Source organism: Octopus bimaculoides, chromosome 2 (genome assembly GCF_046866305.1).
Source record: "Octopus bimaculoides isolate indiv1 chromosome 2, ASM4686630v1, whole genome shotgun sequence".
Classification (NCBI taxonomy): Eukaryota; Metazoa; Mollusca; class Cephalopoda; order Octopoda; family Octopodidae; genus Octopus; species Octopus bimaculoides.
The window spans coordinates 16837543-16864079 of NC_142929.1; the positions used below are offsets into that span (position 1 = coordinate 16837543).

At 39.4% G+C, this 26537-nt stretch overlaps 1 protein-coding gene and 1 long non-coding RNA gene across 12 annotated transcripts in view; one reads left to right on the top strand and one right to left on the bottom strand.

Annotated features, from left to right (window-relative positions):
• LOC128250526 (uncharacterized) overlaps positions 1-3253 on the bottom strand; it is a 56136-nt gene extending 52883 nt beyond the window's left edge. For 4 of the 11 annotated variants that reach the window (XR_016238246.1, XR_016238243.1, XR_016238247.1 and 1 more), the window contains exons 1-2: positions 2638-2778; positions 603-669 (exon numbers count right to left, since the gene is read on the bottom strand). This is a non-coding gene — a long non-coding RNA (uncharacterized LOC128250526). Of the gene's footprint in view, positions 1-184; positions 234-602; positions 670-2633; positions 2779-3208 lie in introns of those variants that run through there. The other 7 variants (XR_016238249.1, XR_008266536.2, XR_016238252.1 and 4 more) reach the window with 4 other exon arrangements.
• An 84-nt stretch (positions 3254-3337) lies between these two features.
• On the top strand, positions 3338-25660 carry LOC149136879 (uncharacterized). Its single transcript, XM_089341163.1, has 4 exons — positions 3338-3475; positions 16316-16710; positions 22522-22632; positions 25113-25660. Exons 1-4 carry the CDS (start codon positions 3466-3468, stop codon positions 25263-25265), a joined length of 669 nt encoding a protein of 222 aa, XP_089197289.1. The 5' UTR covers positions 3338-3465; the 3' UTR covers positions 25266-25660.
• The last annotated feature ends 877 nt before the right edge of the window (positions 25661-26537 follow it).

Genomic DNA, 26537 nt, shown 5'->3' on the forward strand with positions numbered 1-26537 from the left:
GTGTGTGTGTGTGTGTGTGTGTGAAACATGTAAAATGCACTGTACATCTGTTTCTTAGGAGGCTAAAAACATTATGCAATTGTTATGCAATGAGCAATGTTCAGCGTAGCTAATCATCTAACTGAGATTATCTTAATGAAATGAAAATTACATTGTAATCAGAAATTTTTGAATATTTCCTTACTTTCTTTTCCTTAAGTGTCCACTTTGGTGTTTTCTTTGCATTTGAATACCTGAGAAAATGCATGTATCCCAGTTAGATAAATTATTATTGCTTGATTTTGTTATAGCGATTGTAGTGCAATGTCTGCAATAGTTATGTTTAGAAGTCGCTGACTGTCAATTGGTGCCACAGACAGAAACAAACTGACTGTAAATGTACGAGATTCTGTGATGACTGCAACTAAGTAGCTTTGTGTTCAAATACTCCCTAAAATAGGCTAACTTTTTATTTAATTTTTAATTACTGGAAGATGTTTGCAAAAATTGATGTAAAAGGGAGCTGACAGAAACTCCCTGAGCTTTAATCTTTTTCAAAGTAGGAACTGAATGAGGTGCTATGAGGAGGTAAGAAACGCAAGAAATAACGACAGGATGCTTACATTGTGATTATGGCGCTCTGCGGGACGTCATAATGCCCACTGGATTACGGGACTTACTATCGTCAGTCTGAAAAGAGAATCATAGGTAACTAAGCGATTTGAGTATAGATAAAGGATATATAATGCCATAGTGACTCAGAGAAACTGGATTCTAATTTCAATTCCCATATATAAGCATTTCTTCTCATATTATGAAGGAATTTTAGAGAAACAGCATGAGTATTGGACCTTCTATCTACTCTACAAGTAGGAGCGGTGACTTCCGCTGAGAGAGGGACCCTGGTGACAGTCTGCCTTGCAGTAAATGCCAGCGGTTATGCAACACCACCAATGCTAGTGTTCTCTAGTGTCCAATGGGCCAACAGGTTGTTGTGGATCACCAAATCCCAGTAGATGTATGAAGAAGGCAGATTTTCTTAAATTTCAGGAACAGTTCGTGAAGCACACTCGTTGGAGCAAAGAGCATCCTATCCTGTTGCCACTTGACAACCACAACTCCCATATCTTGTTGGCTATCATTGATTTATAAGGAGACAATGGTATTGTTCTGCTATCATTTCCCCCATTCTGATCACATAAGCTACAGCCACGCCATCGGAGGGTCTATGTTCTTCTTAAGAAGTACGTGAATAGGGCATACGTTGGATGACTGAAATCGCACCCAGGTAAAACGATGACCATTTAGGACATCCCGGCGATCCAGGAAGGATTTCAAGTCAGTGGCATCTGACCCTGTAACAGGGATGTCTTTGGTGATGACGAATTCCTTCCAGGTTGCGTCACATACCGTCTTGCTCCAAAACAAGACCAGTCTCAGGTGCAACCAGACGACCATCCTGACGTGCAGCCTGGCATGCAGCCAGATAACCAGCCTAACTTGCAGCCAGACGACCAGTCAGATTTTCAACCAGGCAATAAACGAACGAAAATCCAAACCACAGAACGCAACTGGTGCAGAAAAGGCAACAAAGGCGAATGGAAAGTCAACTAAAACAGGTAAAGGCAAAGGGAAGCAGCCTCGCAGCAAGCAGCCTCGCCTCAAGCAGCAGGCAGCAAGCAAGTCGCTGATTGGAGATGCCTAGTCTGTGCTCAGATTGGTTTTCCAACTCCCTTCCAGGAGAAAGAATGGGTGCAATGCATGATCTGTAAAGACTGGGCACACACTGACTGTACCGATGGACGACAGGACTTTCTGTGTGATCTGTGTGGTGAGAAGTTAATGGAGGACGATTCTGACTCGATGGCACATGTAGCCATGGGAAAATTGGCCGATGAGGACTCTCAATATCACAGTTAGGATATGAGATGGTTCAAAGTTAACTGGTTCACAGTTAATTAATTAAAATAATACTTCCTAGATGCAAGAAGCAGGAAACGTATTCATTTTAGACTTGTTTCTTAACAGAATTCCGAGTTATCGACCTTTGTAACAAAGCACACCAGTAGGTGTCACAACGTACTATGCACTCGGGGAAAATTGTTACAACTGATGACACCTCATTAATTAGAACTTGTCTAATTAATCATATGTAATTTCTTTTTTTTTTTCTGCTGGTTATAACAATAAATAGAGATATATTGCTAATTAAATCTGAAAAGAAACTTCAGCTGTGTGCATTTATGTGGGTGCCAAGGCAAAAAAAATGAAAAAATGTAACAACTAGACTCGGTCTCCCCTGCATACATGCATACATACATACATACATACATACATACATACAAACATACATGCAAACATATATTTACATTTATTCTAATAATATTTGGGGCACTTGGTTTTGTAAGTAAATGCCTAACTGTCAGTCTGGATAAGCTTCGACTTTCAGAGAAAAAATCAACCGACTGGTTCGCATATTACAAATACAATTTCTAAGCGAAACAGTAAAACCATGTGAGACTTATATCGGGTTTAGAATGTGACATTGTTTTTGGTATCTACATTCCAAAGGAAGGGTTTTGTAGCTTTGTTAGTACCAGCTTCTTTTTCAGAGGAAGAATTTGAATGCTTAAAAACAGGGAATACATATATACTTGCTTGTGACTCCTAAAATACATGAACATCGATTTTCAAAAGTTCTTTTCAAGGGAACATTCAGAGGCATCATGGAGACATACATTTTCTTTGGCTATTAAATACTTGCTATCATTATTCAATTCTAGGTAATCCGGGTTAACACCATATGAAGCTTACGCAAATATATCGCCGTTGAAGAGATCTCAATAAATAGATTATCCTTTTTTTAAGCGTTCACCACCTCAAACTTCATACCATATGGCTTTTTAATGTTTCAACACTGTACGATGTGGTTTCGTGTAAATTCGCCTGGTATTTGTTCATAGGTTGGGCAACTACGCGGCGTTACTGATCGTACTAAAAGTAAACTGCATCGAACTCTATGCTCAATTTAGGTCATGATAAACATAATGCGCTTCTTTCTTCCATACCTGATAACTCCGTCATAAAACAGAGATTATAGTTCAATAATTTCACATGGGCCTAAAATGAATGTAATTCTCAAAAGTATCCTAACTGAAAATTATCCTAACTTCAAAATACTTAACAAAAATTAAAGATTGTAACAGTTGATTATATAGATGTTGTTTACGTGTATTCAGGACGTGCTATGTCGCTCGGAAAGTATTTCATAAAGAAAACTGACACACTTTATAAAGCAACCTACTCACATTAGTGACTTAAACCGGTCACACTGCTTACATAGTTACTGCTATTACTGCCCTCAGCTCACACTACTAAGAATAATACTACTACTGTGAGAAAGGCGAGTAGGATCTCGAATAATCTGGGATTTTACTAATTCACTGTTTTATCGCGAGTTGCACGAAACAGCGGAGGTTCACAAACATGGAAGGCAGTAAGTATGTGTTAATGAATTTCCCTGACTATGTAATAATGAATTTTCGTAAGTCCTCACTACATATCTATTTCTATAACTTTTTGTAAACACATCCCACGATTCGCTCGATAAGGCGTTAACAAAATTCCAATTTTTCCGTTCTGTCAGTTCACGGATGTTAATCAAAGACTAGTATATAGGCTGGACAAACTGAACCCAACTCCAAAAATATTCTCGAGTGATAAAAATATGGGTAGAGACGGACTATATGTAATCTGAAAAATTTCAATCCACCCCCCACCAAGCAGGCTATTTACATGCTAGAAATAACAGCCAAATCTCACAAAACTAGTGTTAGGGTTAGGTTTAGGGTTAGGGTTAGGGTTAGGGGTCAGGGTTAGGGTTAGGGTTACGGTCAGGGTTACGGTCAGGGTTAGGGTTAGGGTTTGAGTTAGGGTTAGGTTTACCCTGTGGATCTATATAAAAACCGGGGGGGGGGGACGAAATTTTGAAATTGAGATTTTTGAAAATTCTTTTTCAGAATCGGAATCTCCATAGCTTAAAACGTGGGATTCTGTAAAAAAAAAATTTTAAATAAGGGGGGAAAGGTTCAGATTACATATAGTCCATCTGGACCTATATATTTATATATATATATATAAAAATATGAATATATAACTAATAAATTCATACATGAGAACCAACATAATAGCTTAGGAAGAAGATGTTCACACATATGTATATGTAACACACTTAGTCGCGTTAACAAAGGGATGTAGGGATGTAGAGATGTGGGTTCGACTCCCACGCAGATTGGAAATCCTTCTTATTTCTGTCGAGGGCTTATATGCTCCTTTATTAGACTATTTTCTTTAGTCATTGGACGGTGAACAGCATAAGCTTTAAGCTTATATAAAAATACCATTATTATTATTATTTACAGGATTGTAAAGACGACGCCTTATAAAAGACCATTCGCACCGAAAGTATATTTATACACACACACACACACACACACACACACACACATATATATATATATACATACAGTGTACATTTAAACACATGAGACGTCCATAATAGGACATCTAACCCGCTAGAAGGAGCAGTCAAACTCCAAGCCATAATTAGGGACAATTTTGAAAGGGAGTGTAAAATAAAAACCATCTATTTCCTTTACCATGATCTATTGACTAGTTTATCTTCTCGCTAGAAGCAAAAAGAATTTCTAAATTTTTTCGCTACCCTGAAATTTCTTATTAATTATATATCTCTTTTACTCTTTTAAGCTTTTATTTTTTTCAGTCATTTCACTGTTGCCATGCTGGAGCACCGCCTTTAGTTGAGCAAATCGACCCCAGGACTTATTCTTTCTAAGCCTAGTACTTATTCTATCGGTCTCTTTTGCCGAACAGCTAAGTTACGGGGACGTAAACACACCAGCATCGGTTGTTAAGCGATGTTGGGGGGACAAACACAGACACACAGACATACACACACGCACATATATATATATATATATATATATATATATATATATATATATATATATATATATATATATATATATATATGTATACATATATACATATATACGACGGGCTTCTTTCACTTTCCGTCTACCAAATCCACTCACAAGGCTTTTGTCGGCTCGACGCTATAGTAGAAGACACTTGCCCAAGCTGCCACGCAGCGGGACTCAACCCAAAACTTGTGGTTTGTAAGCAAGCTACTTACCACGTAGCCACTTCTACGCCTATATATATAAATTAACAGAATGAGATAACCCTATATATATATATACAAGTCAGTAAATCGTGGAGTTGTGTTAACCGCACGTGGAGAAATAATAGGAAAATAATAAGGCAGAATGCTAAACTGAAATCATATTTTAATATAGACGTGCATAAGGAGGATTAAAAAGGATTTCAAAAATATGGAACGCTTCACGAATTTGCGTGTCATCGTTGCGCCTTGGCCCCTGCGCAAGTATGACACGCAAATTCGTGAAGCGTTCCATAATTTTGAAATCCTGTTAAAACCTCCTTATGCACATCTATATTAAAATATGGTTTCAGTTTAGCATTCTGCCTTATTATTATTATTATCTATTATTTTCCTATATATATATGTAACGGTTTTATGATTGAACGATGAAGATCATTTTTTATAAGAAAATATTTAACGGAGGGAAATTATGTCTAAACATAAGCGCAGAGCATGTGTAAACAGGCGAGAAAGGTATGTGTGGTGCATGAATGTGACAGAGTTAGTATTCTTGTGTGTTTATGGACCATGTGTGCAGATGCGTGTGCCAGGCCAGGCACTGAGGAAAAGGTGCATGCGGGTGTGTGTGCAACAATACAAGCATTTTCAAAGCAAACGAGAAGAAAAAGAATATGGATCAAATTGAGAAGGCATGCAGACAAAAAATTCAGGCTATGAATAAATGTTCTGTTCGTGATTAAAATGTTCAGTTCATGAATAAAATGTTCAGTTCATGAATAAAATGTTCAGTTGAAAGAAAAAAAAGAAAAAAAATGAATAAATTTTGTAGCTGTTCGTGTGGAAATTAAAGCATTGGTGCCTGTAAATCACTCACCTGGAATCTTTTTGAAATAGCAAACTTGTATGTATTTCGCTGGCCAGCGGACTCTTCGTCCGCTTCTTGTTCGAGGGTGCTGTGAGGACGTTGAAATACTTGCAGGAGGTGTTGACGAAACTGTGTCGGTTTGGTTCGGAGTGGACGATGATGCGGAGAATTCGGGTTCGACGATAGCTTTCTTAAGTCGATCAATACTAATAGTATTTGGCTTGTCATTTCTGTCAACGAGGAAGTATTTTTCCTTTCTCTGTAGTACTCTGTAGGGTCCAGAATACGGTGGACGGATTTGCGATGGTATTCCATCGTTCCGGATAAAGACGTGCGTCCATTGGTTAATGTCCGAGGGAACATAAGTGTCGGTTTTCTGCGAACGGTGGGGTGCGTTAGGTGAGAGATGGGACATATGTGCGCGTAGACGATGTACATAAAATGTAGGATCAGGAATGTCCCTTGGAGGAACTGGAGCAATCATTTGCCCAGGCAGGGCCAGAGTGGTGCCGTAAACTAACTCAGCCGGAAAGTGACCGATGTCGTCCTTAACAGATATACGGATACCGAGCAGAATAAGAGGAAGGAATTCCATCCAGTTGGTTATATCTGGACATGCACGTATGGCTGCTTTTAATTGCCTGTGGAATCTCTCTATCATACCGTTTGCCGCTGGGTGATACGCTGTTGTGCGGCAGTGTTTGGAACCGATCAGGCACGTGAGTTCACTGAAAAGGCGCGAATCGAATTGCCGTCCTCTGTCTGTCGTGATGGTCGCGGGGACACCAAAGCGCGATACCCAGTGTGATATCAACGCTTTAGCGACGGTTTCCGCTGAAATATCGGACAGAGGGAAAACCTCGGGCCATCGAGAAAAGCGGTCGATGCAGGTTAAGAGGTGCGTATAGTTTTGAGAGGGTGGTAGAGGTCCGACTATATCCAAGTGGATGTGTTGAAAACGTGCGTCCGGTGTTGTGAAAGTGCCGAGAGGTGATTTTACATGTCGCTGTATTTTCGCCTTTTGGCAGGCAGCGCAACTCTCAACCCAAGCGCGAATGTCCTTGTTAACGTTCGTCCACACAAAACGAGTTCTTATTATCGTCTGTGTGGCACGAATGCCGGGGTGTGATAGGCAGTGAAGGGCAGTGAAAACACTTCGTCGGTGTTGTTCGGGGACGTAAGGACGTTCATGGCCAGTGGATGTATCACACCATATATGAGAGGTAGAAGAAGATAATGGTAACAGCTGGAATTTGAGGGACGACGAATTCCGTAGCCTACTAAGCTCTTCGTCGTTTTCCTGATCTGCCGCGATCAGCTCGAGATCGATGGTCTCCGGGGCGTGCAGAGCGTTAAGGTGGACGCGTGAAAGCGCGTCTGCTGCTGTGTTGTTAGCTCCTTTGATATGTTGAATATCTGTGGAATATTGGGCGATGAAGTCGAGGTGACAGACTTCTCTAGGAGAATGGCAGTCGGGTTTCTTCCTGAATGCATATACCAGCGGCTTATGGTCCGTGTAAATGCTGAAAACGGATCCTTCTAACATATGGCGGAAGTGTTTTACGGACAGATACGCAGCCAGTAGCTCACGTCCAAAAGTACTAGATTTCATCTCCGCAGGTTGAAGTCGCTTGGAGAAAAACTATAATGGTTGCCACATACCATTAACAAACTGCTGAAGGACACCTCCGACTCCGGACATGGACGCGTCAACTAGTAAACTGAGTGGGGCACCTGGTTTGGGGTAGACTAGCATCATGGCCTTAGCTAGCATATCTTTTAGTTTATTAAAAGAGGCCAGCTCTTCGTCGCTTAACGTTATGGCCTGTCTCTTTGTTTTGATGCGCAGTACATCGGTAAGTGGCTGAGCCACCTCGGCGCAGTGTGGTAGGAAACGCCGGTAGAAGTTAATCAGACCCAAATATTCGCGTAGTTTCCGAAGTGACGTAGGAATGGGGAAATCGACTATCGCCTCCACCTTTTTGGGTAGGGGCCGGATTCCGTCCTTGTTAATGATATGGCCGAGGAAAGGTAGAGACGAGACACCCAAAATACATTTACTTGTGTTGATTACGATGCCGTAGTCATTTAACCGCTGAAATACTTGCTCTAAATGCTTTTCATGTTCGGCTTCGGATTTACTAGCTACCAATATATCGCCGATGTATGCATAAACGAAAGGTAAGTCCCTAGTTACGGTATCCATAAAGCGCTGGAATGTCTGCGCTACGTTACGGAGACCGAAAGGCATCCGCAAAAACTCGAATAGTCCGAAAAGCGTGGAAATTGCCGTTTTAGGAACATCGGCGGGTTCGACGTGTATCTGATTATAGGCCCTCACTAGGTCGATTTTTGAAAAAAATTGTGCTTCGTTAAGCGAAGCAGAAAAATTCTGCAAGTATGGAATTGGATAAGTATCGGCCACTGTAGCCTTGTTGAGGGCTCTGAAGTCTCCGCATGGACGCCAGCCGTTCATCTCTTTCTTAGGCACCAAATGTAGCGGGCTGGACCAACTGCTGCTGGATGGTCGAATTATCCCCAGATCTAACATATGTTGAAATTCTTCTTTAGCGACCTGCAGGTGGTCTGGAGGCAGTCTTCGCGGTCGCGAGGCAACAGGTGGTCCGGTGGTTTCAATATGGTGCGTAATCCCGTGCTTGACATCCTTGTGTTTAAATAGTGGTCGGGTGATGTCCGGATATTTACGGAGGAGTGCTTCGAATCGGCTGGTCTCTTTCCGTAACATGACTGGACTTACTGTGGACATACGTGCGGTTATACCGCGTACAGTGAGGTCGGTCGTTGTATCAACGAGTCTACGTTTTTTGACGTCGACCAGGAGGCCGAAGTGGTGTAAAAAATCAGCACCTATAATAGGAGTGGGTAATTTTGCCATAATGAAAATCCACTGAAAAGCGCGACGAAGGCCTAAATTTAGTGTGAGGGATTGCTCGGCAAAAGTTTGAATAGGGGATTGATTCACAGCCTGAAGAAAGGTTGGCGTTTGTTTCCTATGTCCCGAGGTTAGTGAGACGGGGATGATGCTAACTTCAGCTCCAGTGTCCACGAGAAAACGGGTACCTGTAGTATGGTCCATAATGAAGAAAAGGCGACTTTGTTTACCTGCGCCAGGAGCGACCGTCGCCCCTACAACCTGGCTTGCTCGTTTCCCGGGCCAGCAGGAGTATGTCTGTGGAAAGAACAAGGTGGATTGCAGGAAAGCGCGTTTTTGCCGTATTTCCTGTGGAAATAGCAAAACCGAGGAAACCGCCGGTTGACGCTAGGGCTCCCCGAACGTCTTCTATGAAAGTGTCGGGGTTGATTGTTCTTGTGCGGTGAGCGGCTGCGACATGTCAGCTCTTGCAATTGCGCTGAGAGTGTCTGAATCTGCGCTGCCTGTTGAGTCAGGAGTGCACGTACTTCCAGCATTTCTGACGAATCCAAAGAAATAGCAAAAGGATCGGTGGAAGATATTGGCGCCATTGTCGAGAAGGGGTTGGCTGCCTCAGCGATTCGATCTGCTATCTCGGCCAGTTCATCGACAGAAGCCGATTCTTTCGTAGATGCCAGTATCACTTGTGTGTTGGCAGGCAGACGTTTCAGGAATATCTGTTTAAATATCCCGTCTGGCAAGGTGTGATCACCTAGCAGTTGTTTCATCCGTCGTAATAGTTGCGACGGAGTTTTATCTCCCAACTCTTCGGAAATTAAGAGTTGGTGTAGCCGCCGTTGCTCCGAGACGGAGGTCCTTAATCAAGTCCCTGACCTCGTTATCCTATTCGCAGCAAACTGAGCCTCGACGTGGGCGAACCATAGGGCCGGATCAAAAGACCAGAAGGATGGCAATTTTACAGAAATTGCGGCTTGAGACAGTGCCATGTCTACAGACGAAGAGGTTGCAGGCGTGTCTTGCTCCGGAAAGTGCATATATTATGAAAATGAGTTGGTATTTTCTCTTGGTTTAGCGACTGTAGATCTGAAGAATGTAGTTCTTTAGTTCGAATTCAGGAAAAATGCAGAAAGTAGAAATTCTTTCGCTCGGAGATCACCATGTGTAACGGTTCATGTTTTTGTGAAGGCTGCGATTCTCTTGTTTGGGGTCACCACTTGTAACGGTTTTATGATTGAACGATGAAGATCATTTTTTATAAGAAAATATTTATTTATGCCGTTACATTCTATGTTGCCATACCACGACGGGTAGGCCAGTGTAATAGTATATAAAACATGCAAGGTTGAGAATTTAGGCCTGTATCTGTATGTTCCTTTTTTTTATAGCAGTAATTGTATAGAGGGAGAGATGGTAGGGTTATAATGTGGGCGCCGTTGTCTGACAGTGGCTGACAGCAAAGTTATTTCTCCCTCTGCCAAGTTGTAGCTGATCAGCCAGGCATCCTTCTCCATGAGACGTCAAGTGACCACTGGTCACTAGAAAGAGAAAAGAGGAAGTTTTCTTGGAGTATCCTGTTTATATAGCCATGAAATAGGGCAGTGAGTGCAAAGGATTTAGCTTGTTTTACCTCAATTCTAGATGGAGTAGAAGAGGTCAAAAAAGGGTCAAGTGGTGGAGACCGCTTCGGCCTAGCTATTCAAATATGGGTAAAGTGGATCGAATCCACTTCACGCCTTTACGTTTCGAGCCTACGCTCTTCAACAGAAAGGAACACGAGAAAATAAACAGAGAGAGAATAACAAAGCTTTAGTCGCTAGCGGTCGATCATGGCGATGGCTGGACGCAGATGGTCAGGCAGGAGAACTAGGAAGAAGGGGAGATAATAAAGTAGAGGTGATCTCAAAACGAATGTGCACGTGCGTATGTGAACGTGTGTAAGTGTGTGCGTGTGGATTGGAGCTGGTAACCTTGGCGTGTGTGTGTGTGCATGTATAGGTGTGTGTATGATGGTGTGTGTGCTGAACTATATATATATATATATTCACTGCTGAATTTTATTCCGATTAAAAACACATGGTACCGAAGTGCAGCTCGAAAAGCCCACCTTTTTCATAGATATATAGGGATAAACAATCTTCTATGTGCTGTCCAGAATACTTTAGGTGTTCGTTTGGTATGTTGATTTTTTTGTTTATTTCTATGTGTCTTGACTATACTATACTGACGAGTGAAGATTATATATTACTATAATGATCACGAAATCGGCGATCTATAGTTCAGCCTTTATTCAAAAGGCTAGCTTCTTTGAAGGCTGCATTTCCTCGCATTCGGTAAAAATGTGTTTATTACGGTAGTTAACGTGAGGCATTCTTGTATAGTTATGCCCTTATATATATATATATATAAATAGATAAATATGATTAAGGGGAAAACGATAGATTCTTCCCTATGAATTTTTTTCACAATAACTATTTGATAAATTCTTATATAAGAGTTTATCCTATTATTGTATATTTCTATACAATTTAGAAAAAAGAACCAGAGTTCATGAACTCATCTATGAAAATCCAGTCACAGATAGAAAAATTTAATAAGTAAATACATTTATAAATATGTTTATAATTTTCGATAACATATATTTTACATTTATTTTTAACAATATTGTTTAATATTTTTCTATCGTGATAAAATAAGTATTTTTATATAAATTCATTTTTTATTTATTGTTGGTTGATATATATATATATATATAATACAATATAATACAGTCTGTTAAAGTCTGTCATACCGGCCATGACGAAGGGAAATAGCCCTGAAACTCGAGTCGCCTTTATATATATATATTTATATTTATATATTTATATATTTGATCCTTTATATTGAACACTCAATATTTCATCTACATTCAATACTTTCTTTCATGGTGCCATCCATTTTTATGTTATTTTATTTTATATTGTATATTGTATATCATATTATATATTGTATATTCCATATTCTATACCCCACATTAGTTCTGCAGGAATATAAATAAAACATAAAAAACAGACAGTGTTGGAACTCTTTTAAGCAAAATAATATATTCCTCTATACACAATCATACAAAAAAACCCACCTTTTTTGTATTTATTTTTACTCGCATATATATATATATATATATATATTCATTTTATTATTCCGTTTATATATTTGTTTTGCAAGATTTTTGATGTGAAATCGTGTGTTGAAACAGATATTTTTGTATTTGGGGATGGTCATGTTGCCAGTTTAGCCAATAAAAACACACGCACTGTATATTTGGTGTTAATTTGCTTCAGCTTTATATTACATTACATTAAATTAATCATATTTCGGCCAGAGTTCTTTCGTCACACTTCTATGACCTCATCAGTGGTCCTTTGCTTTCTTCTTTCTTATATGTGTGTCCCTCCTTGCTAACGATCAGCCATTTTGTATTTTGTATTCCTATTGTATGTGTCTACGCATGCGTATCCCTTTATGTGTGTGTATGGGGAGTGCCTGTATTATCTGTATCCTCTGTTAATACATGTTCGTTTGTTTTGTTTTTATTTATTTATTTATTTGTTCATGTGTTTATACCTACTTTTTTGTTTTGTTTTTGTTTTTGTTTTTTTGTTTGTATTTAATTTTGATTTTAATTTAATTTTGTTAACGTATGTAGTATTTAATTTCATTTGTTTATCTATGTATTGTATTATATTGTATTATATTGTATTATATTTTGTTCATATTGTTATCGGTTTATGGGGATTTTATTGTCATATGTTGTGGTTTGTCGGGGGGGGGGGGTGTTAGTGTTCCATTCCAGTTTCCTATTCAGGCTAGGTTTATCTTGTATTATGTGTGTAGTTTCTGTAATTTGTCTAAGTGCTGCGTCTGTTCTATGTGTGGACAAGCTTTTAATTTCTATGTTGTTGAGTGAGCCTCCGTGTTCCTGCTCAGCATGCTGGTACAGAACTGATGAGCTCTTCTCTTCCTTAAGTTCCCTGTAATGTTCATTTACCCGCTCTCCTATGCTCCGTGCTGTTTCCTCTGCATACGTCGTTGTCTTGTTACTGCATCGTCCCTCTGTACATCTTATACTATAGACCACATTTCTGGTTTTACAGTTTGTTTGTGGGCTAAATCTACATACAGTACAGTTCCTATCAGTGCAGGGGTTTCTACTAAAAGAGTAGGTTCTACTGATAAGGGATTTGATAGGGTTGCCTGGCTTTTCAACAACCTTAATTCTTAGCTTAAGTTTGTCTAGGGCCCTTCTAAAGCGGTACGCCAGTTCGCCTCTAGGGGTGGTGTCGACGAACATGATGCTCTGGTATTTGTGGCTATCATACCATGAGTTGGCCTTCCCTATATTCTTCTTAATCCTTTCAATGGTGTTCCATGAGTTGCTCCTATAGAGCGCGTTACGTTTGATGGTTTCAAATTTCTTCATAGTTACTTTGTATACTCTGATCTTTTCTGTAACCTGAGAACTGCATGCGGTGAACGAAATGTTGTATATGTCCCTTTAATTCTGTAGGGTTGCACATGCAGGACACATTTCGCATTACTCTGACGAGGTCTGCCATCAATATATTGAATTTGGCATTGTCCGCAATAGCTGAGTTCCGGTGGATCAGGTATTTAGAGGCCATAGGTTCGGCATAGTGTGAATGAAGGATTCGGGTTTTATTATTCTCAGTTTCCAGCCAGAGTTCAGTATCTAGTACAGGTAATCTATGGTTAGGGTGTTTAGTAGGGTAGTCTATCGTAACCATAATACTCTGGTGGATGGAGTTAGCTATTTGCTGGATGCTCTCCATAGTATCAGTTTCTATTTCTATTTCAAGAGTACGTTGATATCATCGACATATCGAGAGTACATATTGACGAGTATGGAGTTCTGTGTCAGGCGTTCCTTAAGCCTTCTGTCCCACCATACCATGAACAGATTGGCCACATCACCGGCGATACTAACACCGATGGCTGCCCCCTCGTCCTGAGCGTATATTTTGTTGTTAAACTTAAATGTGTGGCCTTTTAGGGTAACTCTTATACTAGCTCCTAGTGCATGTGCGATCATTTTCTTTACCTGACGAACATTAGCGGGTGTCTGTATGGCTCTGATCCATCTGCTCCATCTCTCTATAGGGGTCTTCCTAGCCATAGAAGTAATTGTGGGTGGTCTACCTCTTAAACGTCTACTAGGGCAGAAACTTCTAAGGTCGTGTTTATTTAGATATACATCGTCACATGTCAATCTAAGTAGGAGGCCCTGTTTTTCTGTGCTGACATTGCGGAACTCCACTTCACTCTCGTTGATCATCTCCACGCACTTTTCCACCGCAGAATCCACGTCGATAGATGGATGAGGTCACAGAAGTGTGACGAAAGAACTCTGGCCGAAATATGATTAATGTAATGTAATGTAATATAAACCTGAAGCAAATTAACACCAAATATACAGTGCGTGTGTTTTTATTGGCTAAACTGGCAACATGACCATCCCCAAATACAACAACATTTTATTATTATTATTGTTGTATTTTGACCTGAAGATTAGCGATATTTTTTAATAGAATTGTTTTTCAATCGATTTAATCGATTTGATTATATTTTATTATCTGTTTGAAAATTTGGTTATGAAATACGTGTCGTCGTTTTATTATTTTATGAATATTACTTTGTATTTTATTATAGTTCTTTTTAGTGTATTTACCTACTAAATTTTTCTATATGTGACTGTGGATTTTCATGGAAGAATTCATAAACTTAGGTTCTTTTCTCTCAACTATATATATATATATATATATATATATATATATATATATATATATATATATGTAACTCAATGTCGAAACATATTGTTTTTTTCCTAGGGATATTCATCCAAGCGTACACCGGTTTAGTTCTATATCGATTAATGATACTGGAAATTGCACATGCGCATATGTGCAAGTGTTTATCGATATTAGTACCTTACACTTTTGACATTCCAGTTGTCGCTATAAACAGAATCATTCTAATCCAAACACCAAGAATAAACTTAAAATGTCATATCATAAGTTACAGATTTAGTCGGATGATATATACTAATTAACTTTAGTAGAGTATTTCCGGAACTCAGAGGGGTCTCTGCAGAAATAACGTACATTTTAATCTGGATAACATCTCTAATAGGAGATTCGAAATATATAAAAATATATCATATAAATTTTTCAAGGATATAAGGCTATCAATCAATATCGAAATTGAACATAACTTCTTCAAAATTTTGGGCATCAACCTAGATCTGAAAGCAGGTAAATATAAACCCTACCGTAAAACGAACACTAACAACGTAAACAATAATCATCCAAGAACTATTATACATAAATTAGTTGAAAATATATTAAAAAGAATTTCAAATCACTCGACGAATGGGGAGATTATTAAAGAGAATGTGGATTATAATAACATCCCAGTAAGTAAAGTCGGATATAAGCAAAAATTCACAAAATAAGATTCACTATAGTGGTATTCACATTGAAAGAAATGAAGATAAAGTTGAAATAATTATAGATAGAATATGATATAAATTTTAAAAAAACTTGAGGAATCACTTAGGGAACGTAAGTAAACCAAACACATATAAAAAGAACAGAAACAGTGAGGAGCCAAAAAAAATCAATGATAATAAGTTAGGAAGTAAGCCAAAAAGAAAAACACTATGATAATAGTAATTATGACTATATTAAAACAAACTAAAATGGGACAATACACAACAAAAAGGTAAGAATTGGGAAGCTCGGGTATCTCACAAGTATCCAGCATCATGATCAGCTACATCATTTGTAAAATAGTTGCATTTAAGCAAAATTTCTAATGCGAAATGTAAAGTTGGACAATTTACTTCCGACATTATAAATGTTATTAAATTTTAAAAACAGTTCTGTCCTCATCTTAAAACAGTAAATAAAAAAAAGTGGTGGAAAGATGATAGCGGGATTAACTCTAGCTTTGCATGAGTTCTGGTGTATCATACTCGCAATGTGTTCTTCGTAATCTGGCAGCAGAAATTCTTTTTTCATTCTATATTCTTTAGCTATTAAAGAACCGCAGAAGTGAAACCATAAAATTATTTTAAAATCCACCATGGCCACAGTCAAATGACTGAAACGAGTAAAAGAGTAAAGAGTAAAGAGTAAAGAGTATTCTGCTCTTTCGTTAATGCAATAGTGATAATATTAATTAATTTTGTTTTATTATAAGCAAATTTCACAAGAAAATTAAAGTCACTAATCAGCATATAACATTTGCTGCTTAATTATATTCATGAGGAATGTACACTTTGAAATATCGCTTGTGGAATCTAATTTCTTTTTTACAGAAAACACAAAAACTGACGAACCGAACAATGATCCACCAGAATACGATGAAAAATCTGGAACCACATCTGCTTTTGAGAAACCTTTGGCTTCTGAACATCCTGAACAACCTGGATATCCACCGCCACCACCATATACACCACTACTCGGATATGAACCACAACCCGGATATCCACCACAACCCGGATATCCACCACAATTCGGATATCCACTACAACCCGGAGATCCACGACAACCCGGATATCCACCGCAATTTGGATATCCACCACAACCTGGATATCCACCACAACCCGGATATCCACCACAACTCGGATATCCACCACAACCCGGATACCTGTCACAACCACCACCTGTGCTACAACAACCACAGCAACAACAACAACAACAGTCGGTTATTGTAAGCAAATATTATTTCTTTTCATTTTACTCCTTACTGTTCTACAACCATTTATCCTAAACAGAAACATTATGTTTGGCAAGTTTTAGTCATCAAAGGGTGACTGTACTAGGATGAGGTGCATCAGAAATGACATCGAATACATAGCGAGGTGCAAACAATACGGCACCATTTCGGTGCTGTTTAAGTTGGAAACTTTCGCTATGAAACATTCAATGACCCCATGCAAAACTAACTAAATCATCACGTACCACTCCCACAAACATTTTCTCCAAAACACAAACACAACCAACACCTTCACTATCACCAGAATCCCCCAAACGCAGACAACCTAAACAAGAACAGACACTCACACAAAAATCTAAAATTGCAGAGTTTACACTCACAGCACACACAAAAACAACAAGCCCATCACCACTACAGTCAAACAAACAATTAAACAACCCCAACACAAAACACCCAACTTCATACTCATCAGAACGGACAACAAGGAACTGATGGCACTCATAACACAAAACACAGATGCTGAAACAGGGGTGGGGGTGATATTCGAATCGAACACATTTCGCGTACCAGAAGATTTACTTCTGGTGCGAATGTCGCTCGATTCCTACACAAAAATCGAGTGAGCTTTCCGGAGGAGGTGGGAACTCCGAAGGTGAGACCCACATCGAAGTTCTTAAAGGGATTCCCCAAAAAAGACACCCCAATTATGAAAATCGAAGCACTCGACCTTCACAAGCCACTGGGAGGTAAGTATTCCCTTCACTTCTCTCTTTAGCTTGCAACATGACCATACTAAAAGTAGGATTTTTAGATGTGTGATACCTGGGGTCACGCTGGAAGCAGGAACGCCTGCTCAAGTACCTCAGGCGCTGAGCGCTGTGAATGACAAAAACTTCAGCCGAAATTCAGGATGCCCTTGTCGTCTGCAGGAGGCACAATTCACCCGGTTTAGATGGTCTGCCCTATGAACTTTGCGTAAATATGCCAGACTTGTTCTCTGATCTTCTCGAAGCGCTCTACTGCAACTGGCTGCAGAACGAGAGTATTCCCAGTTGTGTGAGCCGGGGCGTGGTGACGCTGATAAGGAAAGCCGAAAACAAGAGGGATACATTAGATAACTTCAGGCCCATAACTCTGCATAACACAGAGTTTAAAATTTTGGCCAATGTTTTAGCAAAGAGGATGGCACATGAAATCATGGACTTGGTTGGGGAGGCGCAATCCCATCTAGGTCCAGACACGACAACCTCCACCACATGCGCTACATCATAGAAAGAGTAGGTTGTAAATGTGGCTTCGGTGATGATCAATTTAGATCAGTTGAAAACATTCGATAGGGTCGACCATCGATATCTGGAGGCTGTTCTCAAAGCGGCTGGCTTCGCCCCGTCATCAGAGGTTAGGTCGCTGCAATGCACAGCGGCATCTGCTCCGTTTTCAAAGTTAATGGCCACCTCTCGGAACCGTTTCAGATCGCCCGATTGGTCCATCAGGGGTGCCCTCTCTCCCCACTTCTGTACGTTTTGACTCTTGAGCCTTTACTGTGGAAGCTGGAGCTGCTGCAGGGCGTCCCACTCGAACCGGGATGCTGGTTAGCTGTGTCGGCGTATGCGGACAACATCACCGTGATGGTGTTGGACACCTCAGAAATCGAGGTGGTCGGCACATCATTGCAGGAATATGAAAAGTTGACTTGAGCTAAACTTAACCCGGAAAAGTCGGTCGACTTGCAACTCGGCACCTGCAGAGACAAATCCATACCGTCCAACAGCGTTGTTAGCCGCTTGACAGACGGACACATAACGTTACTTGAGGGTTGGTTCGGATCAGACCTCCAGGTGGATAAAAATTGGGACGATGTGACAAGCAGGGTAGCTAGTCTCGCCTAGAAATGGGCTGGAAGCTATCCCTGAAAGATCGAGTGGAGGTGGCGAATGTGGTCATTGCGTCCGTCATCTACTACGGCTTGACCGTTGTGCCTTCAAATTCTTGTGTAGGGGACAGACTCCATTGGTTTGGCGGACCATCTGCTGCTAACACCCTCTACGCGGAAGGCTTGACATGCCGTAGCTAATGATGCGCATACAGGCGCTGAGACTACAGTATCTCCAGATATTCTGCCTAAACGGTGACAGGTGGAGTCTCCAAGACTGAGTTGAAGTCTTGGGTTAAAAAGTGACCGAGGTGGAGTGGCTGGCATCTGGAATGTTGCGAGGCACTCACTGCCGTCTACCAAACGGGCATGGCGATGAGTGGAACATCTACTCTTGAGATCTATAGAGGGTTAGTGGAGGGAAAGAGTGATGAAACATTTGGGGAGACGCTAATTTGTTCAGGGGGATTTTCGAACCCTGGACGATGGATAACTTCCAGAAATGCCTAGCTTGGGGCACTACCGGTTCGAGATAAGCTCTACAGGCACAGAAGTGCTCTCAGACGGACTTGCCCGAGATACGCGCGGAGCGATGAAACCGTTCTGCACGCACTCGTCCAGTGTCCTTATATTACTAACTTGTAGAGTTATGTTGAACCGCTGTTATCACATGTAGGACGGACCCAGCTATCGGCCGATTCCATAGTGAAGATCGATCCACCGCCTTCCATCGATCTTGAAGGGCAGGCAATTTTCCTCTGTCTGTTTCACAGTAACGAAAGAGGTTGTATGGTGGACCAAGTTAAAAAGTACTGAAGACAGACACTTTTCTTTTAGGCCAATCCCTCATCAACTTTTCTCAAGTTTCACCGGGAAAGGAAGATGGAGGTGGAGAGAGAAGTGCTAAAAGAGTGAATGTAGCGAAATTGGCACGTGTGAGTGAACCTACTCTAATAATGCGCCTGTAGGCTAGTGAATTTGAGAGGGAGAAGAGTGCTCTTCCCAGATGCCCTCGAAGCGTCCAGTGGTTCCGGATTGGTGCGTTACTTGAACTAACTACAGGTGGTTACTCCGCTTCCTATTCGGGAACTTTCATTGATTTATTCTTTTGTTGGATATATATGGTTTATGCTTTCTCCCTTCTCGGAGAGTATCCGACACTGTAGGGAATCAGTGCTTTTATCAATATTAAATTACAAATTTAAAGATACATAATTTATGTTAAAACTTGTTTTAGCTAAAGCAAGCTAATTAAGCTATTTGGTTCATACCTCGAAAATTGCTCTAATCTTATAGCAGCCATTTAACTTCGATTGGAGCACAAACCGAGTTCTCTTCAAATACTCTTTCCTGTAAAGTTCTTTCATCATCTGTTCATTCATTTTATCTTTTTCAATGATACCCAGGTACTTATATTCTACCTTTCCGACTTCCTTTATAGTTTCACTACTTTACAGCTTGATCCATGGCTTTTACTGATTTTCCCCCTTTAGAAATCACCACACTACATTTCTCGATCCCAAATTCCAAGCCAATATCTTTGCTAATCATCTGCACAGTTGCCGCCAAACTCTCAATTACTTTCTCAGTCTTATCAAATAGCTTTAGGTTATCCATAAACCACAGGTTGTTTACTTTCATCCTGCCTAGCATTTACAACACACGCAGTATGCAGACAACAAATAAGAGAGGTGATAGACTGTCCCCTTGAAAGATTCACCTTGTGATATTTACCTTTCCCAACTTATCTCCCCATGCTGTGAGTTCAGTTCGCCACGTTGCCATTGAGTTTTCTGTTCTAACGTTTACACGCTATTTGTTCCGATGGTAGTAGATCGATATCATCTAGGGACTTGTAGATGCTGTTTGATATGATGTCCGTCATTAGTTTCCATATCAGTAGCAAACAAGAAATTGGTCGAAAATTTCCAACTGCATTCCCGTTACTTGGGTCTTCCTGGCATAGTATCGTTCTTCTTATTGTCATACAGGCCGGTACATGAATGTCACTACTCAGTATTTCGTCCATCTGTCTTGCAAATTCTCCTGAGCAGAGCTGTCAAGTTTTTAAGCCAAAACCCCTGAACCACATCTGGGTCAGGCACTTTCCATTTAGGAATTCTCCTTCACTGGTCTCTAAACTTCTCGGTTATTCTCAAATCCTCCTGTTGATACTCTTCACTCTTCTCTTTGAGTATCTTTAACCACCCTGCTACAGTTTCCTTTTGTTTTTTCTGAGACCATATGTTTAACGAGAATATTTTGCTTTCTTCAGCATCAGGCAAGACTTTTTCACCTTTTTTCCTTCCCATCCAGTTCCTGATAGACTCGTTTCTGATTTTGTTCGAAAAGTCTGTTTAATCTGTATTGCTCAATTCTTTGTTCATACACCTTAGTTTATGTGCTTTTGCTTTCAACCTCTGTTTTAATTGCTCAATCACAATAATCATTCCATTTCTCTTCACCAAGCACTTGTCTCTTAATGCTTACTAGTTCAACTAGAGACAACCATTCGTTCTTTCTGATGACTCCCGCTTGGTCACACAGATTTTATTCACTTAATTCAAATAGGCCTCTGTCGCCCCATGCCCCGTGCATTCCTTTCCTATATATCCTAGCGGGTACTTCATTGTTATTTCTCAGATTACCCAGAAAGTATCACTCCATTAAAACCACATTCCTTTCTTTCGTCCACCTTCTTTTAACAGTTGTTTGATGATGACTGGGCCCACGCTGCTCACTCGTGGGGCAGCTGCCGGACGAGAGACCTCATTCACCCCGATTTTATTTGATATTTCAGCATTCTTCATGAGGGTTATCGAATTTTAGGTTGCACAACCACCAGTATTTTTTCCCGTGGCACCATCACTGACATGATCTTCACCCTATGATATAGGCTTCTTGTAATCCTGGTTTACTTTTTGGAGTTTCCGTCTCCTACAAGGGGTATTATTATTATTATCATTATTATTATTATTGTTGTTGTTGTTGTTGTTGTTGTTGTTGTTGTTGTGGTGGTGGTGGTGGTGGTGGTTGTTGTTGTTATTATTATTATTAATATTCATATACACCCAACAGATTAGAATGTTGGAAAAGAAAAGCGTCCTAACATCGGGCTACAAAAGTAGCGTTAGATGCCAAAGACCCCGTCATTGGGTTACAACAAGTAACCTTAGACGCCAAGAACCCTCCTAAGTATCCTACCTGTCCCTAATAACACTGTTTTCTGCAGCTGTATTAAACTGGGTTTTATGCCTATTTCCTCTATCCATCTCTTCAAATCTTTAGGATACATCTTACACGTACTTTCCATAGTCTCTGTAATTCAATAGCTAAGACCTGTTACTTTGCTATTTTTGTAATACTTGTAATATTAACTCTTTTATCATTCGGGACTGTAAAGTCAATTATTTGGTAGTTTCTATTCTCTATTCTCTGTATCTACTACTACTACTACTACTACTACTACTACTACTCCTACTACTGCTGCTGCTGCTGCTGCTGCTGCTGCTACCTACTTAGGCCTTTTAACTTCTATTGCTCTCTCAGTCTGAATGTTTAAGTCCCACAACATCTTGTACTTCCTATTTTCTAGTACTTTTCTAGGATCATGTTCATACCATTTATCAGTATGTTCAAATCCTGCTCTTCCTTGGATTGCCATGCCTTGTGACACTAGCAGTTATCAATAGACTTTCTACACGTTATTATTAGTATTATTATTATTATTATTATTATTATTATTACTATTATTATTATTATTATTATTATTATTATTATTATTATTATTATTATTATTATTATTATTATTCATTGTCCTACATCATCATCGTTTTCATAATAGTTCTCATCATCATCATCATCATCATCATCATAATCATCATCATCGTCCCATGAGAATTATGTCATGTTTTTGATTTCTTTCTTTTCAGATACAAAACCAGCAACCACAATATGTTGACAATAAGTTAACTGCAGCAATTCTTGTCACAGTTTTCTGCTTTTTCCCAACAGGCATTCCTGCTATTATATTTGCATCTAGAGTAAGTAAAATGCAAACATTTCTTGCAAGAAATTCTATTTATTTTCATACGTTTTATTCAGTCGTGGCTGTACGGTAAGAAGTTTGCTTCCCAACCACATGGTTCCGGGTTCAGTTTTACCGCATGTGGGGCAAGTGCTTTCTGCAATAGCCACGTGTTGATCAATGACATGTGAGTGGATTAAGCAGATGGAAACTGAAAGAACCCCGTCATACACACACACACACACACACACACATACACGCATACAAACACACGCATATATATATGTATGTCGTGTCACATAGCTAGCTAGAGGCGATGGCTTCTTGGAGCTAATTCACGGCAGCTTTCGTCCTAATTTTGGGACTGCCATGTTGGCTTGGCGATAACTATTAATTTCCAGTACCGCTGCCGTAGTCTCCTTTAGAGAGACTTAGAAATATTAATAACTATATATATATATATATATATATATATATTATATATATATATATTATATATATATATATATATATATATATATATATATATATATATATATATATATATATATATATATATATACATATGAATATATATGTGTGCGTGTGTATGTGTGTGTATGTGTGTGTGGAAGAGGAAGGCAGTATTTGTGTTTGTGTTTGTCAGCTACCACCGTTGATAACCGATGTTGGTATGTTTACGAACCCATAATTTAGCGGTTCGGCAAACGAGATGATAGAATAAGGTCTGAGTGAGAGAGGAAGATGCGAGACTTACAAACGTTTTCAGCCACCTCTCATAAACCAATCAAGATACAGTGTTTTAAAACAGGAAAATGTCAATAATAAAATTCATTAAATAATATTCATTTTAAGAAGCTACTGCACATTGTTAATATTTTGTGTGGCTTCTTTTAACTTGAATAATTGTTTCAATGCGACTGGGAAGAGATGCGTACAAATCCTTTCATTACATTCACAGTATTTGAGGCCATTCTCTGTGGCTGATTTCCTACGACTCTCTTCAAACTGCGTGGATTCTTCTGACAAACTCTTCTCTTTAGAACAATACTTTTGTATCGTCATTGTAGCTAGTAAGAGTGACTGGCTGTATAACTGTAGCATTTCACTCGTAACTAATGTCTCCTTGGAGGCCTCATTGACTATCGATTCCCGGCTTCTATGTTCTAAGAAGTCAGGTATCCCTTCTCCCCGTTTACCGACTATGCCGAATTCTCATAGCTTGTGACATATCTTCCCATGATCAGTATTATCAAAGGGTTTGCAAGATCTATAGCTAGGCATGGGGCTGCGAAAGTTGAGTACGGTAATTTATTCCTGAGCGGAAGCCAAGCTGGGTGTTAGAGAGCAGGTCATTGTCTTCTAGAAACACGATCAGCTTCCTTCTCACAATGCGATACATGACTTTGCTCACATGTGAGTTTATAGAGACGGGCCTATAGTTATTAGCACTTATTGTGCCTTTTTAGTTGTGGATAAAACATATTATGCCTTCCTATAACTTCCTAGGAATTGTAACCCATGCAAGTATGCTTCGGAAGAGTATCTGCAGTGGTCCTTTTGCACTTTTAGGGGGTGTACTGAGAATCTATCAGAGCGTGTAGTTGAGTTCCAGCTGATTATATCAATGACCGATATCACATCGGTTTCTTCTATTTCGATACAATCGATAATTGACATCCCTTTGTGTAGGGCCGTGGTGTTGAAAATCTATTCAAGCATAACTGTTTGGAAGTGTTCAAAGAGAGTTTTGCAAACACTTTTCAATTGCATATTCAGTATGTTACTTCCCTTGGGGTCCACATTCAGTGAGTAACAGTAGCCCTGTCTTGTACTCTACTGAAACAGACTCTTTTGCAAATCTACGACAGTCTTTACGATTTTACGTATCATTTTTACAACACTAGCTTTCGTTTTTTGCCCTCTCATTTTCATAGAGGTCTTTGAGATCACGTTCAATCTCGAGCAGTGATTGATTGTGATAGGATTCTTCACTATCCTTTAGTGACGTTTCGCAGCTTTCATAAAATATCTACTTTTATAAGAGCAGCGGTTATGAAGCTGACAAATAATAGCAGTTCACCACCACCACAACTACACTCACCCTACAAAAATATTGGTGGAATTTGTGGTCACACCAACACCCCTCGCCATGCGCTCCTTTATTAAGAAGAAACAATATTGATCATCCATATATTTCTATATAATTGCTGTTGTTAAGGCGATGAGCTGGCAGAATCAATAGCACATAGGTCAAAATATTTAGCGTCCGTCTTTACATTCTGAGTTCAAATCCCTCCAAGTCCACTTTGGTTTTCATCCTCTGGGGATAGATAAAATAAGTAGTTGTTGAGTGCTGGGCTCGATGTAATTCACTTACCCACTCACCCTAAATTGCTGGCCTTGTACTAAAATTAGAAACCAATATATTTGCTGTTGTTGAGTTTTATTAGCATGCTTTAAATATAAACTAACTCTTGTCTTTCTATCTTCTAGGCAAACTCAATGGCCCAAATTGGAGATATAGCAGGTGCAAACGAAGCAAACTTCAGAGCAAGACATTTCATCAGAATATCAGTATTTCTTGGTGTTCTTGTTACGTTTGCAGTTTTACTACCCATTGTTGTAACAGTTGCGAGTCTTGGTTAAGTTGATTCACATTAAACGAAATGTGTAATTTTTTTACATACTCCATTAATTTATTTTTAAATATATTGAGAACGTCAGTCAATAATGTGTATATTTCACAACAAATGACGAATTTAAATATTGAACAATGATATATAAGCTTATCGGTGAATTCTATGGCTTCAGCCTGATGACAAGAACCCATAAAGCAGTAAAACTATGAGAGTATAGAGATATTCCTGAAAGACTTGTACCATTTCTTCTCTCCAATTTTATTCCCCACGAAAGCAATGGGTGATGTTGCATTTTGTTTTTATTTGAATCTTCTTTTTCATTATGTCAGGAACTATCATATTTGAGAATAATTTTATAAGCGCAATTGTTAAATAAAGCAAACTTTTAAACTTTTTTGAAAATTTGGCTTCAAACCAGTTATTCATTTTATGGTTTAACATTTATATGAGCGCTTAACTCGGTTTAACACAAATTAGACACTAGACACACAAAAGATAAACTGTTATACACACACATTGACAAATATCGCTATACATGCTAACGCAATATTCTACTAAATGGTAGATAGAAATGGCTAAACCTGAAATCTCCATTCAAATATTGACCACAAATGTAGAGGGATATTTCTTTTAGCTTCCATTCATAAATATTTTCGTTGATATTGGTTTAAATATTTCTTGTTAACATGCGAAACAATGGGAAGTGGAGTTCACGACAAACACATGAATGGAATTTTGCAGACAAGAAAGTAAATCTCCAATGCAGTAAAGCTGTTTATAAAACGGAAAAAATATACCTTGCCAATGGACGGCTACGACATTCGAATCCGCACTCGTCAGATAACGTATACTAATGAATTTTATAACAAAATAATAGTTATGTAATATTTGTAAATATATGAATAAAACAACTTAGATATTCCACGACATCGGCAGCAGCGGTAGTAATGACCACAATAATTACTTCTACTAATACTGCTGCTGTTGTTGTTACTGCTGCTGTTGTTGCTGCTGCTGCTGCCACTACTGTTACTTGCCAAAGACTGAAGCAGAAATGCACTAACAAAAAATATGGGTAGGCATAGACTTCGTCAGCCGAGACTGACCAAACAGCGCCGCCCAAGTGCAATTCGTAAAGGAGATCCTTGTAGTAAATCATTCTACTGATCTGTGTAGTAGTGAAGAACTTATTCTCATTCCCACTTATCTGGGAAAACAGAGAGCGAGTGTGAATATATCTGATGTGCCACCAGAAGTGGTCATCTGGCGAGTGGTAGTA

Excerpts from the sequence above, each read along its gene's own strand:
- LOC149136879 (XM_089341163.1), top strand. Across the intron at positions 16,711-22,521 it reads AACAACAACAGTCGGTTATT|ATACAAAACCAGCAACCACA; the intron begins GTAAGCAAATAT and ends CTTTCTTTTCAG. Across the intron at positions 22,633-25,112 it reads CTATTATATTTGCATCTAGA|GCAAACTCAATGGCCCAAAT; the intron begins GTAAGTAAAATG and ends TCTATCTTCTAG.